General features: G+C 42.6%; 1 protein-coding gene across 3 annotated transcripts in view; it reads right to left on the reverse strand.

Moving 5' to 3' along the window:
* The window catches only part of ADAMTS17 (ADAM metallopeptidase with thrombospondin type 1 motif 17), a 185,062-nt gene that overhangs the window by 25,328 nt on the left and 142,072 nt on the right, over nucleotides 1-17,662 (reverse strand). For all 3 annotated transcript variants that reach the window (XR_014519045.1, XM_083475000.1, XM_083475001.1), the window contains 4 exons: nucleotides 16,362-16,519; nucleotides 9,715-9,874; nucleotides 7,975-8,110; nucleotides 1,320-1,524 (listed from right to left, as the gene is read on the reverse strand). Coding sequence is in view for 2 of the 3 variants with exons in the window: in XM_083475000.1 (XP_083331126.1) it covers nucleotides 1,320-1,524; nucleotides 7,975-8,110; nucleotides 9,715-9,874; nucleotides 16,362-16,519 (659 nt within the window). In the remaining variant the exon portion in view is untranslated. The remainder of the gene's footprint in view (nucleotides 1-1,319; nucleotides 1,525-7,974; nucleotides 8,111-9,714; nucleotides 9,875-16,361; nucleotides 16,520-17,662) is intronic.

The following is a 17,662-nucleotide window of genomic DNA, read 5'->3' on the forward strand; positions in this document are numbered from 1 at the left end:
TGAAAGAGCTAGAAAATATATTTAAAGGTTTTTGTGATAGGAACTCAATAATGCCAGCTGAAAAATATGAACTACACCATAAAAGATTATGCAGAGCTAGTGGTAGGACTCAATGTTGTTAAAAGTCACAATATTACTTTTGTGGAAATAACCTCTTGGCAGCGATATTCCTAAAATCTATTTTCCTGAAAGCAATCACAAGACTCATTGACACAACCTTGAGCAAACAAGGCAAAATAGCAAGTTTTGGTAGACACACAGCAGAAGAACAGTGGGGAGTGGGGAGAAGTATTACTAAAATTGGTCTTACATCAATCACTGCCTGCTTTTCCTAATACATACAGAGTCACTGTGTGTTGAGAAAACGACTCTGTGAATACACCTAGAGCATTTGGCTCTGTTGCATGGTGACTAGTTTTACCCCCCTGGATGGTGCTATAAGTGTGCTGCTGGCCTGAAGAAAATTCTGGAATGTACTTCTTGAACCACCTAAACAAGAAAAGATTCTTGTGGCACCTTAAAGACGAACAAATTTATAATGGCATAAGCTTTTGTGAACTCAAACTCATCATATGATATAGTATGGATGCATGTGCCAGTGTGGTATAGTGATTAAGAGCGGTAGTCTCGTAATCTGGTGAACCAGGTTCGATTCCCTGCTCCTCCACATGCAGCTGCTGGGTGACCTTGGGCCAGTCACACTTCTCTGAAGTCTCTCAGCCCCACTCACCTCACAGAGTGTTTGTTGTGGGGGAGGAAGGGAAAGGAGAATGTTAGCTGCTTTGAGACTCCTTAGGGTAGTGATAAAGCGGGATATCAAATCCAAACTCTTCTTCTTCTTCCTCTTCATGGGGGCAAACCCCACCAACTTGAGCTGCTTCAGGAGGTGCCACTGGATATGTCCCAACCCTAGGTCCCAGAACTGGATTCTGGGAATCTGCTTTTGCAGGTGCTATTTGGGGCATGTAAAAGCACCTACATCAGGGTAGTCAATGTGCTGCTCTCTGGGTATTGTTGGACTACAACTTCCATGAGCCCCAGCCAGCATAGGCAGTGGCCAGAAGGATTAGGGAGTCGTAGTCCAACAACATCTGTAGGGCACCACATTGGCTAATCCTGACTAGAAAACACTGATTCTTAATAGTCTGGGGGAAAATATTAATTTTAAGACTTCCACAAAATGCCCCTTTGATATTTATCTTTAAAAATAGGTTAATTATGGATCACATGAAGTAGGATTTGCTCATGTTTAGTAGACTCCAATTTGGGGTTTTTATTGTGGAATTTCTGTCCTTTTCCTCCCACCAAGACTTCTTTACCTTAGACCACTCCGATGCTTCCCATATGGAAAGGCAGTCTCGACCTTCACAGCTTTGAATTGGTGTTGGCTTCGGGCCGAGGCAGTAAAGATCCCTAGTGTTGACATAGGTGCCATTCTGCAGCTGATAGACACATGCCACTTCTCGGATCTGGATGCCTTTGGAACAGGTTGCAGAGCAAGAGCTCCACTGCCCAGCCACCCACCTGTTAAGAAAAGAGAGAAAAGGGATTCAATAGGGACACAGCCCTTTGAGGCACAAGGTGTTTATACAAAGCCACTCATCAATCACTACCTCTTGTGCCTACCCTGCGTGGGTGTCAGGCGCCACCAACCTGTGTCCAAGGTTTTTATTATTTGAAACATTTTTAATGCAGAATTAAGAGGTTTTAAATCTTGACACAAGCAACCCCTGCAATTTCTTGGTGGTGGAAGATTATGCAGGACAACAACCTAAATAACCTTGATGTTCTTTTCCAAGTCAGGGTTACTGAAGCACACTACATGCATATTAGTAATCCTTTCTTCCTTGGGCCCAGATAAAAGTGTCCTCCTACCTTGTGTAAACTGGTTTAAAGACAGGAATGCTTTTGGCATGGCCAGTTCCCCTTACAGGCAATGCACCTCAGAACTAAACTTGCAGGGGGTTCTGGGGTGCCCTCTTTCTGCAGCTCAAATCCTTGAGCTAGATCTGTATACAGTGGTACCTCGGGTTAAGCACTTAATTTGTTCCGGAGGTTCGTACTTAACCTGAAACTGTTCTTAACCTGAAGCACCACTTTAGCTAATGGGGCCTCCTCCTGCTGCTGCGCCGCCGGAGCACGATTTCTGTTCTCATCCTGAAGCAAAGTTCTTAAGCTGAAGTACTATTTCTGGGTTAGCGGAGTCTGTAACCTGAAGCGTATGTAACCCGAGGTACCACTGTACCTATTTAGTGATGCAAATTGCTTGCAATTTAAGTGCCTTAATGAGAACTATATAATCACGTAAGTTAACAGCAAGTGTTGCCCGTCTCTTTTCATTATGCAAATAAGTTATATAAAAACCACCCAACCCATTTATACCAAGGGTCATTTGGGAGCCTGTGGCTTGCAGACCATGGTTATGCTGTTTAACCGAAGCAAAGTTGCTCATGGGCACTGAACATCCAATTCTAAAGGTCTCCATGCCCCCTTTGATGCTCAGCTGCTAATGCTAGCTTTTCTGTGGCATGAGCTAATCCAAGAGGGGCTAGGATTCCTCTGCTTCTAGCTGTGATATCTGAGCAGACCAACTAAAACCATCAAGAGGGGTCAAACCATCAGAAAAGTAAAAAGGACAAGAGGAGATTTCAGGAGTGATGAGGTCAGAGTATGAAGAGGAAAAGAGAACCACCAGGGGGACACTTGGCAATTATGTCATCTGCTTTGTTCAAACAATTGACACAAATAGTACACAGCTACCTACATCACATTGCAAATAAGATTCACATTATGATCAGCTCACAATGAAAAATCCCGTAGCCTTACATTCCCAGGTGCTGTGAAATATAACTGCTTGTCCCCAGAGATATAGACTCTACAGACCCTTTTGTCAGTCTGCCCTTCCAATCACCCCATATAACTAATTGCTATTTTGTTGAGACCTGAGCAGCAGAAGTGGAACTTTTTGAGAGTGACTCTGAGTTGGAGGTCATGGGAAGAATCAAGGAAAGAGGAATGTATTTGATAAATGCCTATATGGCATCTCTGCTAAGTGCTTCCTATGACCTGTCACAGAGGAAGATCCCCTCTGTAATTACAGGAATTCCTCGTCAAAGTGAAGAGCTGGAACAATAGCCCTGTGTGAACATGAAAAATGCATGAGGAGGGGGAGGGAGGTGGCAATCACAGCACCCTTTTTTCAGGAAGTTGGAATCCTGGTCTGTCTTTCAGACTTGTCAACTTGATTTGCCTCCCAACCAAACTAATCTTTGCAACCTGATGCCAAGGCACTGAGGGCCCCTCCAGACTGATTTTTTTTTTAAAAAAAGCCTGGGAGTATTCTGCAACATGTTACTGACGCACACACACACAGTGCTGCAGTGCTGAAATTATTCTGCTTTATTAGTTGCCCTGAGATGCTTCCCCCATGCTGCCACAATACTGTTGTCTGGAGAGGCTACAGCACCATCAAAGCAAAACAAAAATAAACCAGAAACTTTGTGGTACAATGGTACCTCGGGTTACATACGCTTCAGGTTACATACGCTTCAGGTTACAGACTCCAGTAACCCAGAAAAAGTACCTCGGGTTAAGAACTTTGCTTCAGGATGAGAACAGAAATCGTGCTCCAGTGGCGCGGCGGCAGCAGGAGGCCCCATCAGCTAAAATGGTGCTTCAGGTTAAGAACAGTTTCAGGTTAAGAACAGACCTCCGGAATGAATTAAGTACTTAACCCGAGGTACCACTGTATATATAAAAAATAAATGCACTGAAATGGACTGAGTGGAAATGAAGCAGTGTGACTGCACCAAAACTTTTGCAGGTGTAAACCATAATGAAAGTGGGAACCCGTGTGACAGCCCTGATAGCATCATGAGCACAAATAATCATGAATATGCAATAAAAAGGACACCCACAGGCCACTATTTAAGCACTGAAGCACAAATTACAGATGTGTTGTTAAATATGTCATTGACTGAAAGTCCCAATCAGACAGGGGTGGTGAGATGAAGCTGGGAAGGGGAAAGAGAGGGACTGCTTTACTAATTTACTGTCCTCTCAAGGAGCAGGCATGGCTGCTGTCCAGGCCCTGCTGAATTAAGTCTAGCAACGGCATTGTAATCTCCCTGTGATCTATAGCTATTGCCAAAGAAAGGAGAGAAAAGGATTGAGAGCGAAGAACAGTAGAGATGAAAGGAGTGAAAAACTTGGTAGGAGCCACCCTGGTTGTTTGCCTCCAGAACTGACAGTTCGACCGCACACCATACAGTCCTGAGAAAAAGGAGGCTGTGACCTCACTTAAAGGGAAAAGGAATGGGAGGAATCAGAAAGGAGACAGCCTCTCACTTTCTTTTCCAGTTCGGTGGTCTGTAAGGAAACAGGAAGACGGGCATGAGACGAGCCAGGAATTCAGTACAATGACAGATGGGAAAATGGACAACCCAGACTGCACTCTTGTCCAGGTCCGGCATAAGTGTCCTTTCATGAACTCGGTACAAAGCTGCAACACGCACGGGGGTGGTTGTGGAATAACTTGAGTTTTAACTTTGTTAAGGACAAATTTACACCGACACTGTGTCAACCATCTTTTTAGCGCCACTTTCTAATTTTTTTTAACGAGCATTTTAAAAATGTTTTTATAAACCTGATTTTACAAAGGGGGAAGAAAAAAGAGGCAGGAAAGTGTTTGGCTAGGGGAGCAAGATCTTCAAATTTCTGATAAATTATAAAAAATAATTTTCTCACCAGTTTTGAGTGGAATTATTGGAACATGGAACTCTTTCAGACGGTTTGTAGAACTCTGCCTCTTTGAGGATTCAAACACTAATATTGTTTTCAGTACGGCAATTCCAAGTATTCTAGTCTTCCTCAAAGAATTCTGGGAATGACACTTTGCTGGGGATGCTGAAAATTCTCTCTTAGAGATAACTAATCAGAATGTCTGTTTATGCTGGTTGGTTTTTATTTATTTAAACTTCATTTGCCACTCTTCAGACCAAGCTCTCAGATCAGCATCAGAAGTAAATGCAATAAATAGGAATATGCTAAGAAAACAACAAATTGCACGGAAAGTTAAAAGTCCAGCATTAAAAATAAAATACACCAACTTAAACAGCATAAGCAGATTTTTTTAAAGTTCCACTAACAACAAGGTGGCACAGCAGAGGTGGTCCTGCCTCCCATCATCTCATGCCAAATTTCAGATGGTGGGAAGAGGAGACAAAGCAGAAATTCTACAGATTAAAGTAGATTAAAGTGTGTAGGGCATCATCTCTCTCTCCTTCATATCCCCTTTGACTCCTCAGCATCCCTTATAAAGTTTGAATTTCTCAATTTATCTACCAAATCACAGTCATTCTCTGAAATACACACTTCCGCAAATTTTGCAATGCAGTTCTCTAGCTAAATAGCATGGACAATAATGAACATACTGAGGAATGCATTAGGGAAAACAACACACAAAAACTGCATTGCAAAAGTGTATATATTAGGCAAAATTGAATACAAACACATGTATGTTTGGAGAAATTTACAATAAAGAATGCTGATGACTTTTGCTGACTTTTACTGTTGCAGAATTGTAGAGAACTGAATTTAAGATTGGAAAAATGAGAAACAGAAAAGCGGAACTGACAGATTCTCCCATCTCATCCCAAGAATGACCATGTGAATTTCTGGTAGCAATAATGTCAAATAGCAGGCCAAACTACAGAGAAATCAAAGCGGTAGCTCTTACGAGAACCAGAGAGCAGAGCTCAATGTAGAAAACAGGAGAAGTTCTTGCAACAACGCTATAATAATTCCGCTTGAACTCTGAAAGCAAACCCAGAGCTTCTTTCTTTAAAAAAAAACAAAATAAACTATAGTCATGGTGAAAGAGAAAGGTCTCTTTAAGATGTTCTCGGTCAGAGAGTATGCCAAGCATGCATTTCTAATATCTGGGTGGGCAAACACTAATGGAAATTTAAATTCTACAGAGACTTAGAGAATGTGCTTCGGAAAACGTTTCCATTTGGCAGCTTCCGAAGTGTGAATGTGTGGTCGACCTGGAGGGAGCGAGAAAATGTTAGGAGAGAGGGAGAGGCGTGGCCTGCTTGGATGTGAAGCACTGTGTGGTTGTTGGTTGCCATGGTGCTGGTGGCAAAACGAACCAATGAGAGCCGCACACTCTAGTTGTCCAGCCGAGGATAATGGCCCTTTATTGTAACTCTAAATTGGCTCAGGAACTCCAAACCAAAAGCAGCAGTTCTGGAATTATATTAAGGGGAAGGATTAAAATCCATAGAGTAAGGCAATTTAGACTTCCCTTTCTCAACAAAACTGGGCTGGGTTGGCACCACCCTTGGATCAACCCTGACTTTTTTTTTTTGCCTGTGGGCTAGCGAAAGGAAAATGAAAGTTTGGGGGTCAGAAATGGCACAGGCAGGCAGTTCCATGAGCTTCTTCAGGTGGGCTAGAAATCCACACAGACCAGAAACCAGAGTTGGACCACTCCATGGCAAACAGAAAAGGCCCAAAAGGTGCTGCGGAAAGCTGGATTTATTTTTAGAGAATGACCTGACATGTTTCAAGCTTTACAGATCTTTTTCAATGGTGTGTTTTTCCCTTTTGCAACTCTTTCAGAGAGACCAGATTATTTTTCTTCAGCTGGTTTACCTCTCTGTCAATGATTCTTTTGGATATTTTTCTCTCAATTTGCCTAGAAATCTATACTGCCGTGAAGGCTTGAGAGGAGGGTGGCTGAACACCCCCACAAATGACAAGCATCCACTTAAGAACAACCAGTTTTAATTAATTTCAACACCAGCAATAACTAGAACCTAACTGACACAGGCCTACCTTAAACACAAGCAGACTGCCCAGACTAAGCTAGTCCCTAGTAAAGAAAAGAAGCCTCTGACCATATATGAGCAATGTATGGACTTGGCAAGTCACCAGGGGATTTGGAGACAACCACAGCAAATACCTTCTCTATAGCCTAGTTCTGAATGAGGTAGCAAATACATTCAGTTTCTTATGTGCAAGACGTTTTTCTAAATGGAAGAGTACTTATCTATGTAAACCCCCACCTGCAAACTTAAGTGGTACAGTCCAGGCACAGGATTACCATCTCAGAGGCAACTTGGCTTAGGGGCCCTGGCTTTCCTGACATGGCACAAAGATGTTATTGAAGGATCACAATAAAACATAGGGAATGGAAGGGCTCTGTTAATCTCTCTCATTTTTGTGTCGCTCCAGAAACATTATGCTCTTTAAGAAGCTGTCTGGCAACTAATCCATTGGTCCATTTAGCTCATCATTTCCCACACTCCGGCTCCCTGGGGTTTCAAATAAGGATGGGAGAGAAATTCAATTCAGTTTTCATTTAAAGGTGAATCTACCTAATTTGCGCTTCCTGAAGCAATATGAAAATTGGAAAAAAGCCATCTTTCAAAATTCACACTTGTACAAATTCTGTGATGTGGTTCACCAACCAAATAATGTGTAAAAAATGCACATTCTATGATCTCCCAACACCCTTTCTTGTGTGACTCTCAGAAAGGGCCCTTGGGTATGTTGGATCAATGATGTTTAAGAATTAAAATATCAAGTCATTATATCCCCCAGTAGAGTAAAAAAGAGAGGTTGGGTGGTGCAGATCTACCAAATAAGTAGAAAAGGAGCTTTATGGCTGAACAAGGCAAAGATGCACAGATGCATTTGTAGATTGGTATGCTTGGAAAAATAGGAATTTGGATGCAGTTCCATGCAGCTCCAGGGGTGTTATAAATGAGGCTTAAAACAGTTTTTAATGTATAAGTATAAAACCTGCATTGGCGAGAAGGCTCAGTTCTATTACAAATGCCTTATTTGTGCTTTCTCTGTTGCATTTACAATGCTCATGCAATCACATAAATAGTGCACGGGAGACTACAATGCAATATGAACCTTTGTATATGAAAAAGTTTGTGACGACTGTAATGCAATCCTTACCTTGACTGGCAGGGGTGCACATTACATCTTCTGACCTGAGGCTCGGGACGGGTCACCCGCTGGCAGGCACTGTCGTTCACCAGTATCATAGTCTTGTTAACAACCCGCGTACAGGACACAATGGTTTTACGTTCTCCTGGATGCAAAATGGGGGTGGCGGTGTATTTAATTCATTACATTATCTAAATATTTCTTTTTCTTCAGAGGCAATCTGATTTCATAAATATCACTAAAAGAAATGTCTTGTTTGCTGAATTCCACTTGGTTGTGAACATGTCCCTATCTTCCAACATGGCTACTTTCCCCAGGAACACCCCACGGATATGGAACTCCAAGCCAAAGAACACTGCAAGATAACTCTTCTGAGCGGTTGAATCTAATTTCACCCATATCCATTATCTGGGAGCCTTTGAAGCTCGCTAATTTGGAATGGGGCTTTCTCAGCTCCGAGGCCTGGTATCTGTCTGCTACAGTGTTGTTGCTGTTGTTTTAGAAAAGCTTTTCTTCTTCAATTCTGAAATGCTTCAGTTAAGGATTCAGATGGGAGAGAACTTGCTGTGCATGATCTGATCAAGGGGATTGAGGAATTCCCCTATGAGGAAAGGTTACAACATTTGGGGCTTTTTGGTTTAGAGGAAAAGTAAGTAAGAGGTGACATGATAGATTGTAAACCATCCTGTGATCCTTGAATGAAGAGCAGTATAGAAATTTTATAAACAACAACAACAACAACAGAATATCATAAATTTATGCCTGGCATAGAGAAAGTGGATAAATAGATGTTTTTCTCCCTCTTTCCTAACACTAGAACTTGGGGACATTCAGCAAAGCTGAATGTTGGAAGATTCAGGACAAAAGAAAGTACAGTGGTGCCTCGCAAGACGAAATTAATCCGTTCCGCGAGTCTCTTCGTATAGCGGTTTTTTCGTCTTGCGAAGCAACCCTATTAGCGGTTTAGCGGATTAGCGCTATTAGCAGTTTAGCGGCTATTAAAGGCTTAGCGGCTATTAAAGGCTTAGCGGCTATTAAAGGCTTAGCGGATTAGCGGCTAAAAGGCTATTAGCGGCTATTAAGGGCTTAGCGGATTAGCGGCTAAAAGGCTATTAGCGGCTTAGCAGCTTAGAAAAAAGGGGGGGAGCGGGAAAAAATCGGAACACTTGCAAGACGTTTTCGTCTTGCAAAGCAAGCCCATAGGGAAAATCGTCTTGCGAAGCAGCTCAAAAACGGAAAACCCTTTCGTCTAGTGGGTTTTCCGTCTTGCGAGGCATTCATCTTGCAGGGCACCACTGTACTTATTCACACAGTGTTTAGTTAAACTATGGAATTTGCTCTCGCAAAGGGCTACTGGCTACAATAGATATACACTCCTTCCACATTTGGAATCAGTAATGATTCTGAATAGCAGTTGCTGGAAACTGCAGGAGGGGAGAGTGGTCTTGCGCTTGGGGCCTGCTTGCAGGTTTCCCAGAGGCATCTGGCTGGCCACTGTGAGAACAAGATCTTGTACTAGATGGGCCACTGGCCTGATCCAGCAGGGCTCCTCTTATGTCCTAGGACTGATCCCTGGTATCTCCTGCTTAAAAGATTTTGGATAGCATGGTTGGAAATACCTCTTTGCCCAAGACCTTGGAGATACACTATCAGTGAGACAAAGACAGCTGCAAGGTTGATTTGTTCTGCAGACCTTCTACACTAATGGACCACCTTAGAGAAATTATTTTAAACAAACAAAATCTTTACCTCCTCCACACTGCACACTACAACCTTCCCATCCGCTATGGGTCCATATGTACAAGGAGTCCTGATGGTGATCTGGCTCACTTCTGTTTTCAGCAGAGTAGTTCACAGGAATGGTGTATTCGTAGTGGATCCCATAATTCTGGTCATGGAATAACAGCACCTAGTTGAGAGAGCAGGAGACAGACAGTTGCTGAGTTTGGCATGTGTGGGCTGGGGAGGCAAGACAAATAAATGGAAATCACCAAAATGGCAAAGCAACCAAAAATAATATTAATAAAAGGTTTAGGTCAAGGGATTTATGAGTGAAATATAAACAACACGGTCTACTTCCGGGAAGTAGAAGCCCTGTGGTTGCAAATCCATCTCCACAGAGGAGATCATCTGGAAGGAAAGGATGTTTGATCTACTGTAAAACTATGCGTCTATAAAAACCTTGAAACCTAGATTTAAATTTATTTAGTTATAAAAATATTTATATGCCACAATTCATTAAAAAGATCAGAATGGTTTACAACAATTATACATAAAACCATGAAATAAGAACAATATTTAAAAGTTAAAATCAGTAATCACCTAACTATTATGGAAAGATATATTCTAAATCACCCACATAAGCCTGTATTTCTTGTGATGCTGCAGGGGTGCTGAGCTAGCTGAGAATGAAAGCAATCTTCTACCCTTGCTGTTGTCCTTCTAGCAACTGGCCTTTGATGGCACTTTCTCTCTGAACTTAGAGGACAGTGTAATGCTTTAGAAACTGTGCATTGTAGTTTCATATTGTTTTATTGTCCTCATTATATGCGGTGCCAATCTGGCAGGGAAAAGGCAGCTTGTAAAGGCCTATAAATAAATAAGATTATACCTTTAATGTGAAACTTGCAGTCTCAACTCCCCACACCTTCCCCAAGTTTGCTTCTGGCAACTCAGCTAGAAGTAATTACGACTGCAGGAAATGTGAAAACCAACCAAGCTTACTCTTAAAGCGACTCATTAATGATTCTGTTGAATTAAGATGCCATTGACTGTACAAGTTTAAATTTGTTTGGGAGGGTTCAGGTGTGCTGGAAGGTGTGCTAGTACTTGGAACAGGTTGGAATGAAGACGGGAAGGCCAGGGGGATGGGCGGGCAAGCAAGCAGGCAGGTGACACTGTATCTCATTGCAGTGAAATGGTACATGAGTTTATTGAAACAGCCGGAGGTATTAAGGAGCCCATTGAACAAATCAAGCCATAAATAAACATGGTAGTGTGTTGTCTAATGTGTGGTAGGGAACGGTGCCAACTAGAACTGATCTGCCCCTCTGACAGCTTGAGGCATCTGCTACTGCTTAGACTTTGTGGAATGAGACAAAATAGGTAAAATCAAATGCTGCCTTTATAAGGTTGCACAGAGAAGCTAATGAATACCGCCCATGTAAGAGTGGAGGCTGCTCCATTAGGGGAAATGGAGCACTACTCCAACAACCATAGTCTTCCCTTAGTACAGGCATAGGCAACCTTTGGCCCTCCAGATGTTTTGGACTACAATTCCCATCATCCCTGACCACTGGTCCTGTTAGCTAGGGATCATGGGAGTTGTAGGCCAAAAACATCTGGAAAGCCGAAGGTTGCCTATGCCTGCCTTAGTAGGTCTCAATTGCTCGCCTTCTTTATTACCTCCCATTGCCCCCAGCATCTGATTTCTCAGAGGTAAGTCATCTCTAAACACTGAAGTTCTATTTAGTTATCCTGGCCTATGACCATTAACAATTTTATTCTGTGAACCACCCTGAGAGCTTATGATAAAAGGCAGTATAGTGGTACCTCAGTTTAAGAACAGTCCTGTTTATGAACGATTCACTTTACGAACTCCGCAAAACCAGAAGTAGTGTCCCGGTTTGCGAACTTTACCTTGGTCTAAGAACGGAATCCAAATGGTGGAAGGGCACCAGCGGCAGGAGGCCTCATTAGGGAAAGCGCGGCTCGGTTTAAGAATGGTTTCAGTTTAAGAATGGACTTCCGGAACAGATTAGGTTCATAAACCGAGGTACCACTGTATATAAATTTAATAAAAAAAATTAAAAATGTTGCATGCCCAAAGAGGGGAGAAAATGGTTTCTTGAAAGTAGTATCGTGCTTTGCAAGAGAAGTGAAGGAGTGCCGATCGTAGTAGCTGTAGCTTTAAAGGGGGCATTGCACAACACAAAGCCCAAATGTCACCTTGCTTGGCAAAGTGCTTGCCAGGAGAGGTGAAGCTGAGCATTTCTGACACAGAAAAATTATTTTTTGGCTACAGTCTTTCAATCTCCCCACCCCAAACAGCAACAGGATGCCATGGCAGGTACAGGGAATAGTTACTAGGCATTCATGGAAGATAAGTCACTCTCTTGTCATGTTAGAAATTAGACCAAAAAAATCATTTTTTCCTGTAAAAAAACCAAAACCTAAACCAAGTGTGAGGAACCTCTAGATGTTGCTGAACTACAACTCCCACCATCACTGTCCATTGGCGATGCTTTCTGGGGCTGACGAGAGTAAAGTAATGCTGCCTCAAAGTAAATGCGTCCTACTAATTTTTAACCTAGTGCAAATGAGATCAAAGTGGAAACTGAAAAAGAAACTTACTTTTGAGGTAATTGAAGGAAGATCACTTTTGTACTTAGTCCCCAAATATCCTGTAGAACCTTGAAGACATGGCTACAGACACTTGCATTTTGCAGAGAATACTCACTGCATCCTCCACCTCACAGCTGTGGTGCCCCCTGCAGCTCCATGCCCAGTGGGGCTGAACTGGTCCCCCATACCCTGCAACATTTCTCCAATGAAAATAGCGGCATTCTATTCTGTTATCTCCATTCTGAAGGAAATCAGCCCTGAGTGGTCACTGGAAGGACAGATCGTGAAGCTGAGGCTCCAATACTTTGGCCACCTCATGAGAAGAGAAGACTCCCTGGAAAAGACCCTGATGTTGGGAAAGATGGAGGGCACAAGGAGGAGGGGACAACAGAGGACGAGATGGTTGGACAGTGTTCTCGAAGCTACCAGCATGAGTTTGACCAAACTGCGGGAGGCAGTGGAAGACAGGAGTGCCTGGTGTGCTCTGGTCCATGGGGTCACGAAGAGGTGGGCACGACTAAACGACTAAACAACAATTCTGTTATCAGGAAGATTCTCCCACATTTGATCTTGCTGCACACTTATACGTCATATACACATATACAGCTGTCACCTTGAGCCAATTACCTCTCTGCCTAACCTACCTCACAGCATTGTTGTAAAATAAAAAATGTGTGAGGAAAGGGATTATGTACAACACCTTCAAGAGAAGGTGAGGAAAGGCCAGCTCTCCAGTAGCTGTTATGAGCTGCCCAAAAGACGAGGCCAGTGGCAACCATAGAAAGGCAATGGGATGCTTCCTCGCAGTCGCCATCGTCAGGACAAGCACCTGCTGATCCTTCTCCCAGAGCCTGGTGCTGGCAGAGCTGGCAGGGGAAATCGGGACATTACAGGATCAAATCAGAAGTAATTCTGGGACCATCCTGGGAAAATTGGGACACTTGGAGGGTGTGTTGTCCCCGCAGCACCACTATATCTGCCTCTGCAAATACCACCAGCGACTATGGGGTGGAAAATTCACACTCCTAAGTCTGGATTCGGGGACATGGGTAGCGCTGTGGGTTAAACCATAGAACCTAGGGCTTGCCGATCAGAAGGTCGGCGGTTCAAATCCTTGCAACAGGGTGAGCTCCCGTTGCTCGGTCCCTGCTCCTGCCAACCTAGCAGTTTGAAAGCACGTCAAAGTGCAAGTAGATAAATAGGTACCTCTCCGGCAGGAAGGTAAACGGCATTTCTGTGTGCTGCTCTGGTTCGCCAGAAGCGGCTTAGTCATGCTGGCCACATGACCCGGAAGCTGTACGCTGGCTCCCTCAGCCAATAAAGCGAGATAAGTGCCGCAACCACAGAGTCGGTCACGACTGGACCTAATGGTCAGGGGTTCCTTTACCTTTACCTTTACCTTTAAGTCTGGGTTCAGGCTAGCTGTTTATGCCCCAGGCCTGGTCCTGACAGTGTGCTAATCCACTGCTGCTTAATTGTTTTGTTTAAGGTTGGGTGTTAAGTGTTAAGTGAAGGTGCTGAGGGCTGAGAGTACTCCAGCAAACATCTGCTTTGGTCTGGTAGATCCTGCCTTCATGAAGACGTTCGGCCAGATAACCCTTGAGGCCCTTCCAGTCCTTTTAATTCTATGAAAGCAGGCACTCATCGCCTTAAAAACTTTTTTGTGTGTGCCGATCTGTACGAAAACAGACAAATATCTTTTGCAAGATGGGGAGAAATAAAAGACACATCTGTAGCTACAGAAGGAGCTTTATTAGTCTGAGTTGGAAGCCAAAGCTAAGACAAACCAGACAATAAGCTATAGTTTTAAAGCTTTTTGCAGGATCCAAAACACTCGGCACTCGCCAGCACAAGACGTGAAGCCCCACCCTGCTCTTATTTAAGCAAACAAGATGCTAACGACATTGCTGTACAGCTCGGAGGAAGCCGTCGTATTTGGAAGCATCTCGTGGGCTGAGATGGCCTCCAGTTGCCAAGTGGAGGTCTGAAGGAGATCTAGCTACACAAACACTCATTTATCCAAGGAACATAGTTACAGTAACATATTTGGAGAAATGCCTTGGGTATTTAAAGGAGGGGGGAAAAGAGGGGGGAAGGCAAGCTCCTTCTTTAAAAAAGAAAAGGAGAGAGGGAGAGAGAGAGAGAGAGAGAGAGAGAGAGAGAGAGAGAGAGAGAGATCTTTATTATCTCAATCTGGGAACAAGGCTAGAGAATCTAAGGGCCCATATGAAATAGATTTCATGCCATTGTTTGGCTGTGTGGGTAATTGGGTTTCAAACGGAGGTCAAGATGTCTTCACTCAGGTGATTTGCGCTTTGTGAGTCAATGCTGTTCTAACAGTCTTCAGAACAAGTGGTTTTCAAACTGCATTCCAGGGAACCCTGAGGACCCTTGGAAGCTGCAGAGGCCCTCAGCGAGAAGATTGGTAATGGGGAACAGGTTTCCCTGAAAAACAACCTGTTAGGTGGTCACGAGTCCTACATCACAAAGAACAGCCCTCCCTTTGAAGGACTGTCAGAGGACAGCCACCCCACCACTTTGAAGGCACTCCATATTTGAAGAGCTGCCAGGTATGGTTTAACAATTAAGAACATTAACAAATCTACAATTTTATGATTCTAAGGGAGAACATCAAGGGCCTTGAAGATGCCCATCAAACATTAACAGCACTTGGACAGCAGAATGAGCAGGGACAACACTCACCTGGTCATGGTCCTCATCCAGGAGGTTGAGATGTATTTCTAGTTATTGTAATTACTGTACTGTTAAATTAACATTGATGCATATGGATTAGTATTAGCATATTTTATTTCTGGTAATGTAATCCTTGTTTTTTCTTTTGCAAATATATCAGTGGCTAAATTGCAGCCAACCTAGGACTCGCTTATCTTCCTCTGCAATGTGCAACTGCAGAGGACTGTGGGGACACGTTGGACTGTGGTCCCTTGTGGGGCAGAGATGAGGCAAAAAGGCCTAGTGAGTGTCTCGCATGAACCATATGTTCATATGCTCCAGAATCTTTCCATGATACACTGAATTTCTGTGGCATATGCTCACCAGGCAAATGAATGTGGAAAGGGTTCCTTGAAGTCAGAAAGTTTGGAAACCAATGGCGCTTCCCAAGTGTTTTTGACTACAACTCCCATTAGCCTCAACTGGCAATGACCAATGATCAGGAATGATAGTAGTTGCAGTCCAAAACATCTGGAAGGCAACAAGTTTAAAAGACTGGTTTAAACAATGTTGGCTATTCTTTATTATTATTATTATTATTATTATTATTATTATTATTATTATTATTATCATCATCAATTTAAGCTGCTTTTCAAACAGGTTACTGAAGTTGCAAACAATAAAAGCCACATATTAAAAACAATTAATAAATAATAATAATAATAATAATAATAATAATAATAATAATATCATCAAATCATGAAAAACACATAATTAATGTCCCAGACATAAATATAGCCATCTGTTTTGCTTTTTCTGGAATATAAATTACAATCAGCTCACATCTCTCATATTATAGCTATCATTGCTGGCTTATCATTAATTTTCAGAACTCTTTTGGGTGTTCTGCTTTTCCTTTGCAGATATCTTCCATTAAAAGAAGCTTAAGTTTGATATAACAATTCACATAAATCCCCCCCCCCCCGTATCTAGGGTTTAGTTTTGGAACTAACCCTACCTACTAAATTTCTATTGCACCCTTCTTGCAAGGAGATCATGGTGTTCAAGATGGGCTTATCCCATTTTAACCTCACAACAGCCCAGACAAGTACATTACCCTTTGCTCAAGTACATTACCAATTGCTCAGTGTTACCCAGTTTCATGGCCTATCCAGAGAATTAGAACCCAGATCCTCCTTTTCCAATTTGAATATGTTACAAACTACACCACGCTAGTTTGGAGGCTTCTATCTGTCTTTGATGCCTGCATGTCAGTTACTCTTGTAACTGAAGAAGGAAGTAGTTAATACTGAACACCAAAAAAACAATTCTACCATGATGAAACACTGAAAGCAGACAATGAAAAAGCATCAAATTACCATCAAGTGGAGTGGTATTTTAGTTGGTCCTTTGGCCGAGATTTTCTCCCATAGACCTCTTCTCACATACCGAACAGTGGTTCCTGCAATCTGAAACTCACCAGGAAGTTCGATTTTCCAGTCACTGTTAATGGATTTCTTACTGGAATCTTTCAAAGCTGGAAAGAACCAAACAGCATGGGATGAAACAGAAAGCAAATACCTCACCAGAGAGAAACTGCTGTTGTCCAATTTCATTTAGGTTGACAGATGTTCCTTTTCTGGGTCCTAAGAGATTATCCTAAGTGTTCCTCATTGTCATGTCTCAGCCAGGGGATTCCTCATCAGAGGATGACCTGAGGTCCAGCATTACAAAAAAACACAAAACCAGGCTCTATTGGATGGCAAGGAGCCAGGATCCTTAGATGGAGCTGAGGAGGGGTCATTTGCATCATAAGTGAATTCAGCCTCTGGCGTTGAGGCCAAACAAGTGCTAGTCCAAGGGAGAGATGGCGCCTCAAACATAAGCCTCCATACAAATAATGTGTATGAAGACGTGTATATTGTAGGGAAATGACCATAAAACACTTATATTAGTGAAAATATATAATATTAAAATATATTAAAATGAGACAGCCTGCTTGCAAATGTGTGTGTGTGTGTAAATAAAAAGAAAAATTGCTTATAAAAATATATATATTAGATAAATTTACACAAAGATGCTGATAAATTTTCACAAGGACTTCTTAAAAAAATCACAATCTACTGTGGAAATGTGGAAAACTGACGACTGGGAAAACGAGAAACAGAGAGAAATACAAAACGACAGATTCATCCAGCCCTAGTAGAAAGAATTAGTGATGGACAAGCCCTGTTAAAATTGATGTGGAATTGAACCCAACCAAAGAAGCTATTTATCAAAATAAGAATAAGGGTCAAGAAATAGCTTGGTTTCCGCAAGCCCAGCTATGAACCCTTTTCATTATCAGAAGTGCAATGAAATCTGAATTCCTCACTCAATCCACCCATCATATGGACCCCAACCTGTATCATCTGCGAGATACTTCCATGACAGATCTGTCCCCTCTATTACCTGTGGCTGTATGTAGGACTTTCCCTATTTCCTTATTTGGGCTGCTTCTATGGCAGTTTTAGGGATGGTGGTGGTGGGAGCAGTAGCTGCTAGAGCCAGGTAGAGGGGTGGGTGGGGGTGGAAATGAGTATGGTAGTTATGCACCCTACTTTGCAAAGGATAGTCCTTTATTTCAGTGGCAAGGAACATTTTTCCAACCTGAAGGCTGCATTCCAGCAGTGGGTGAGGA

This window comes from Podarcis liolepis, assembly GCF_965112155.1.
Source record: "Podarcis liolepis genome assembly, chromosome: 14".
NCBI classification, from domain to species: domain Eukaryota; kingdom Metazoa; phylum Chordata; class Lepidosauria; order Squamata; family Lacertidae; genus Podarcis; species Podarcis liolepis.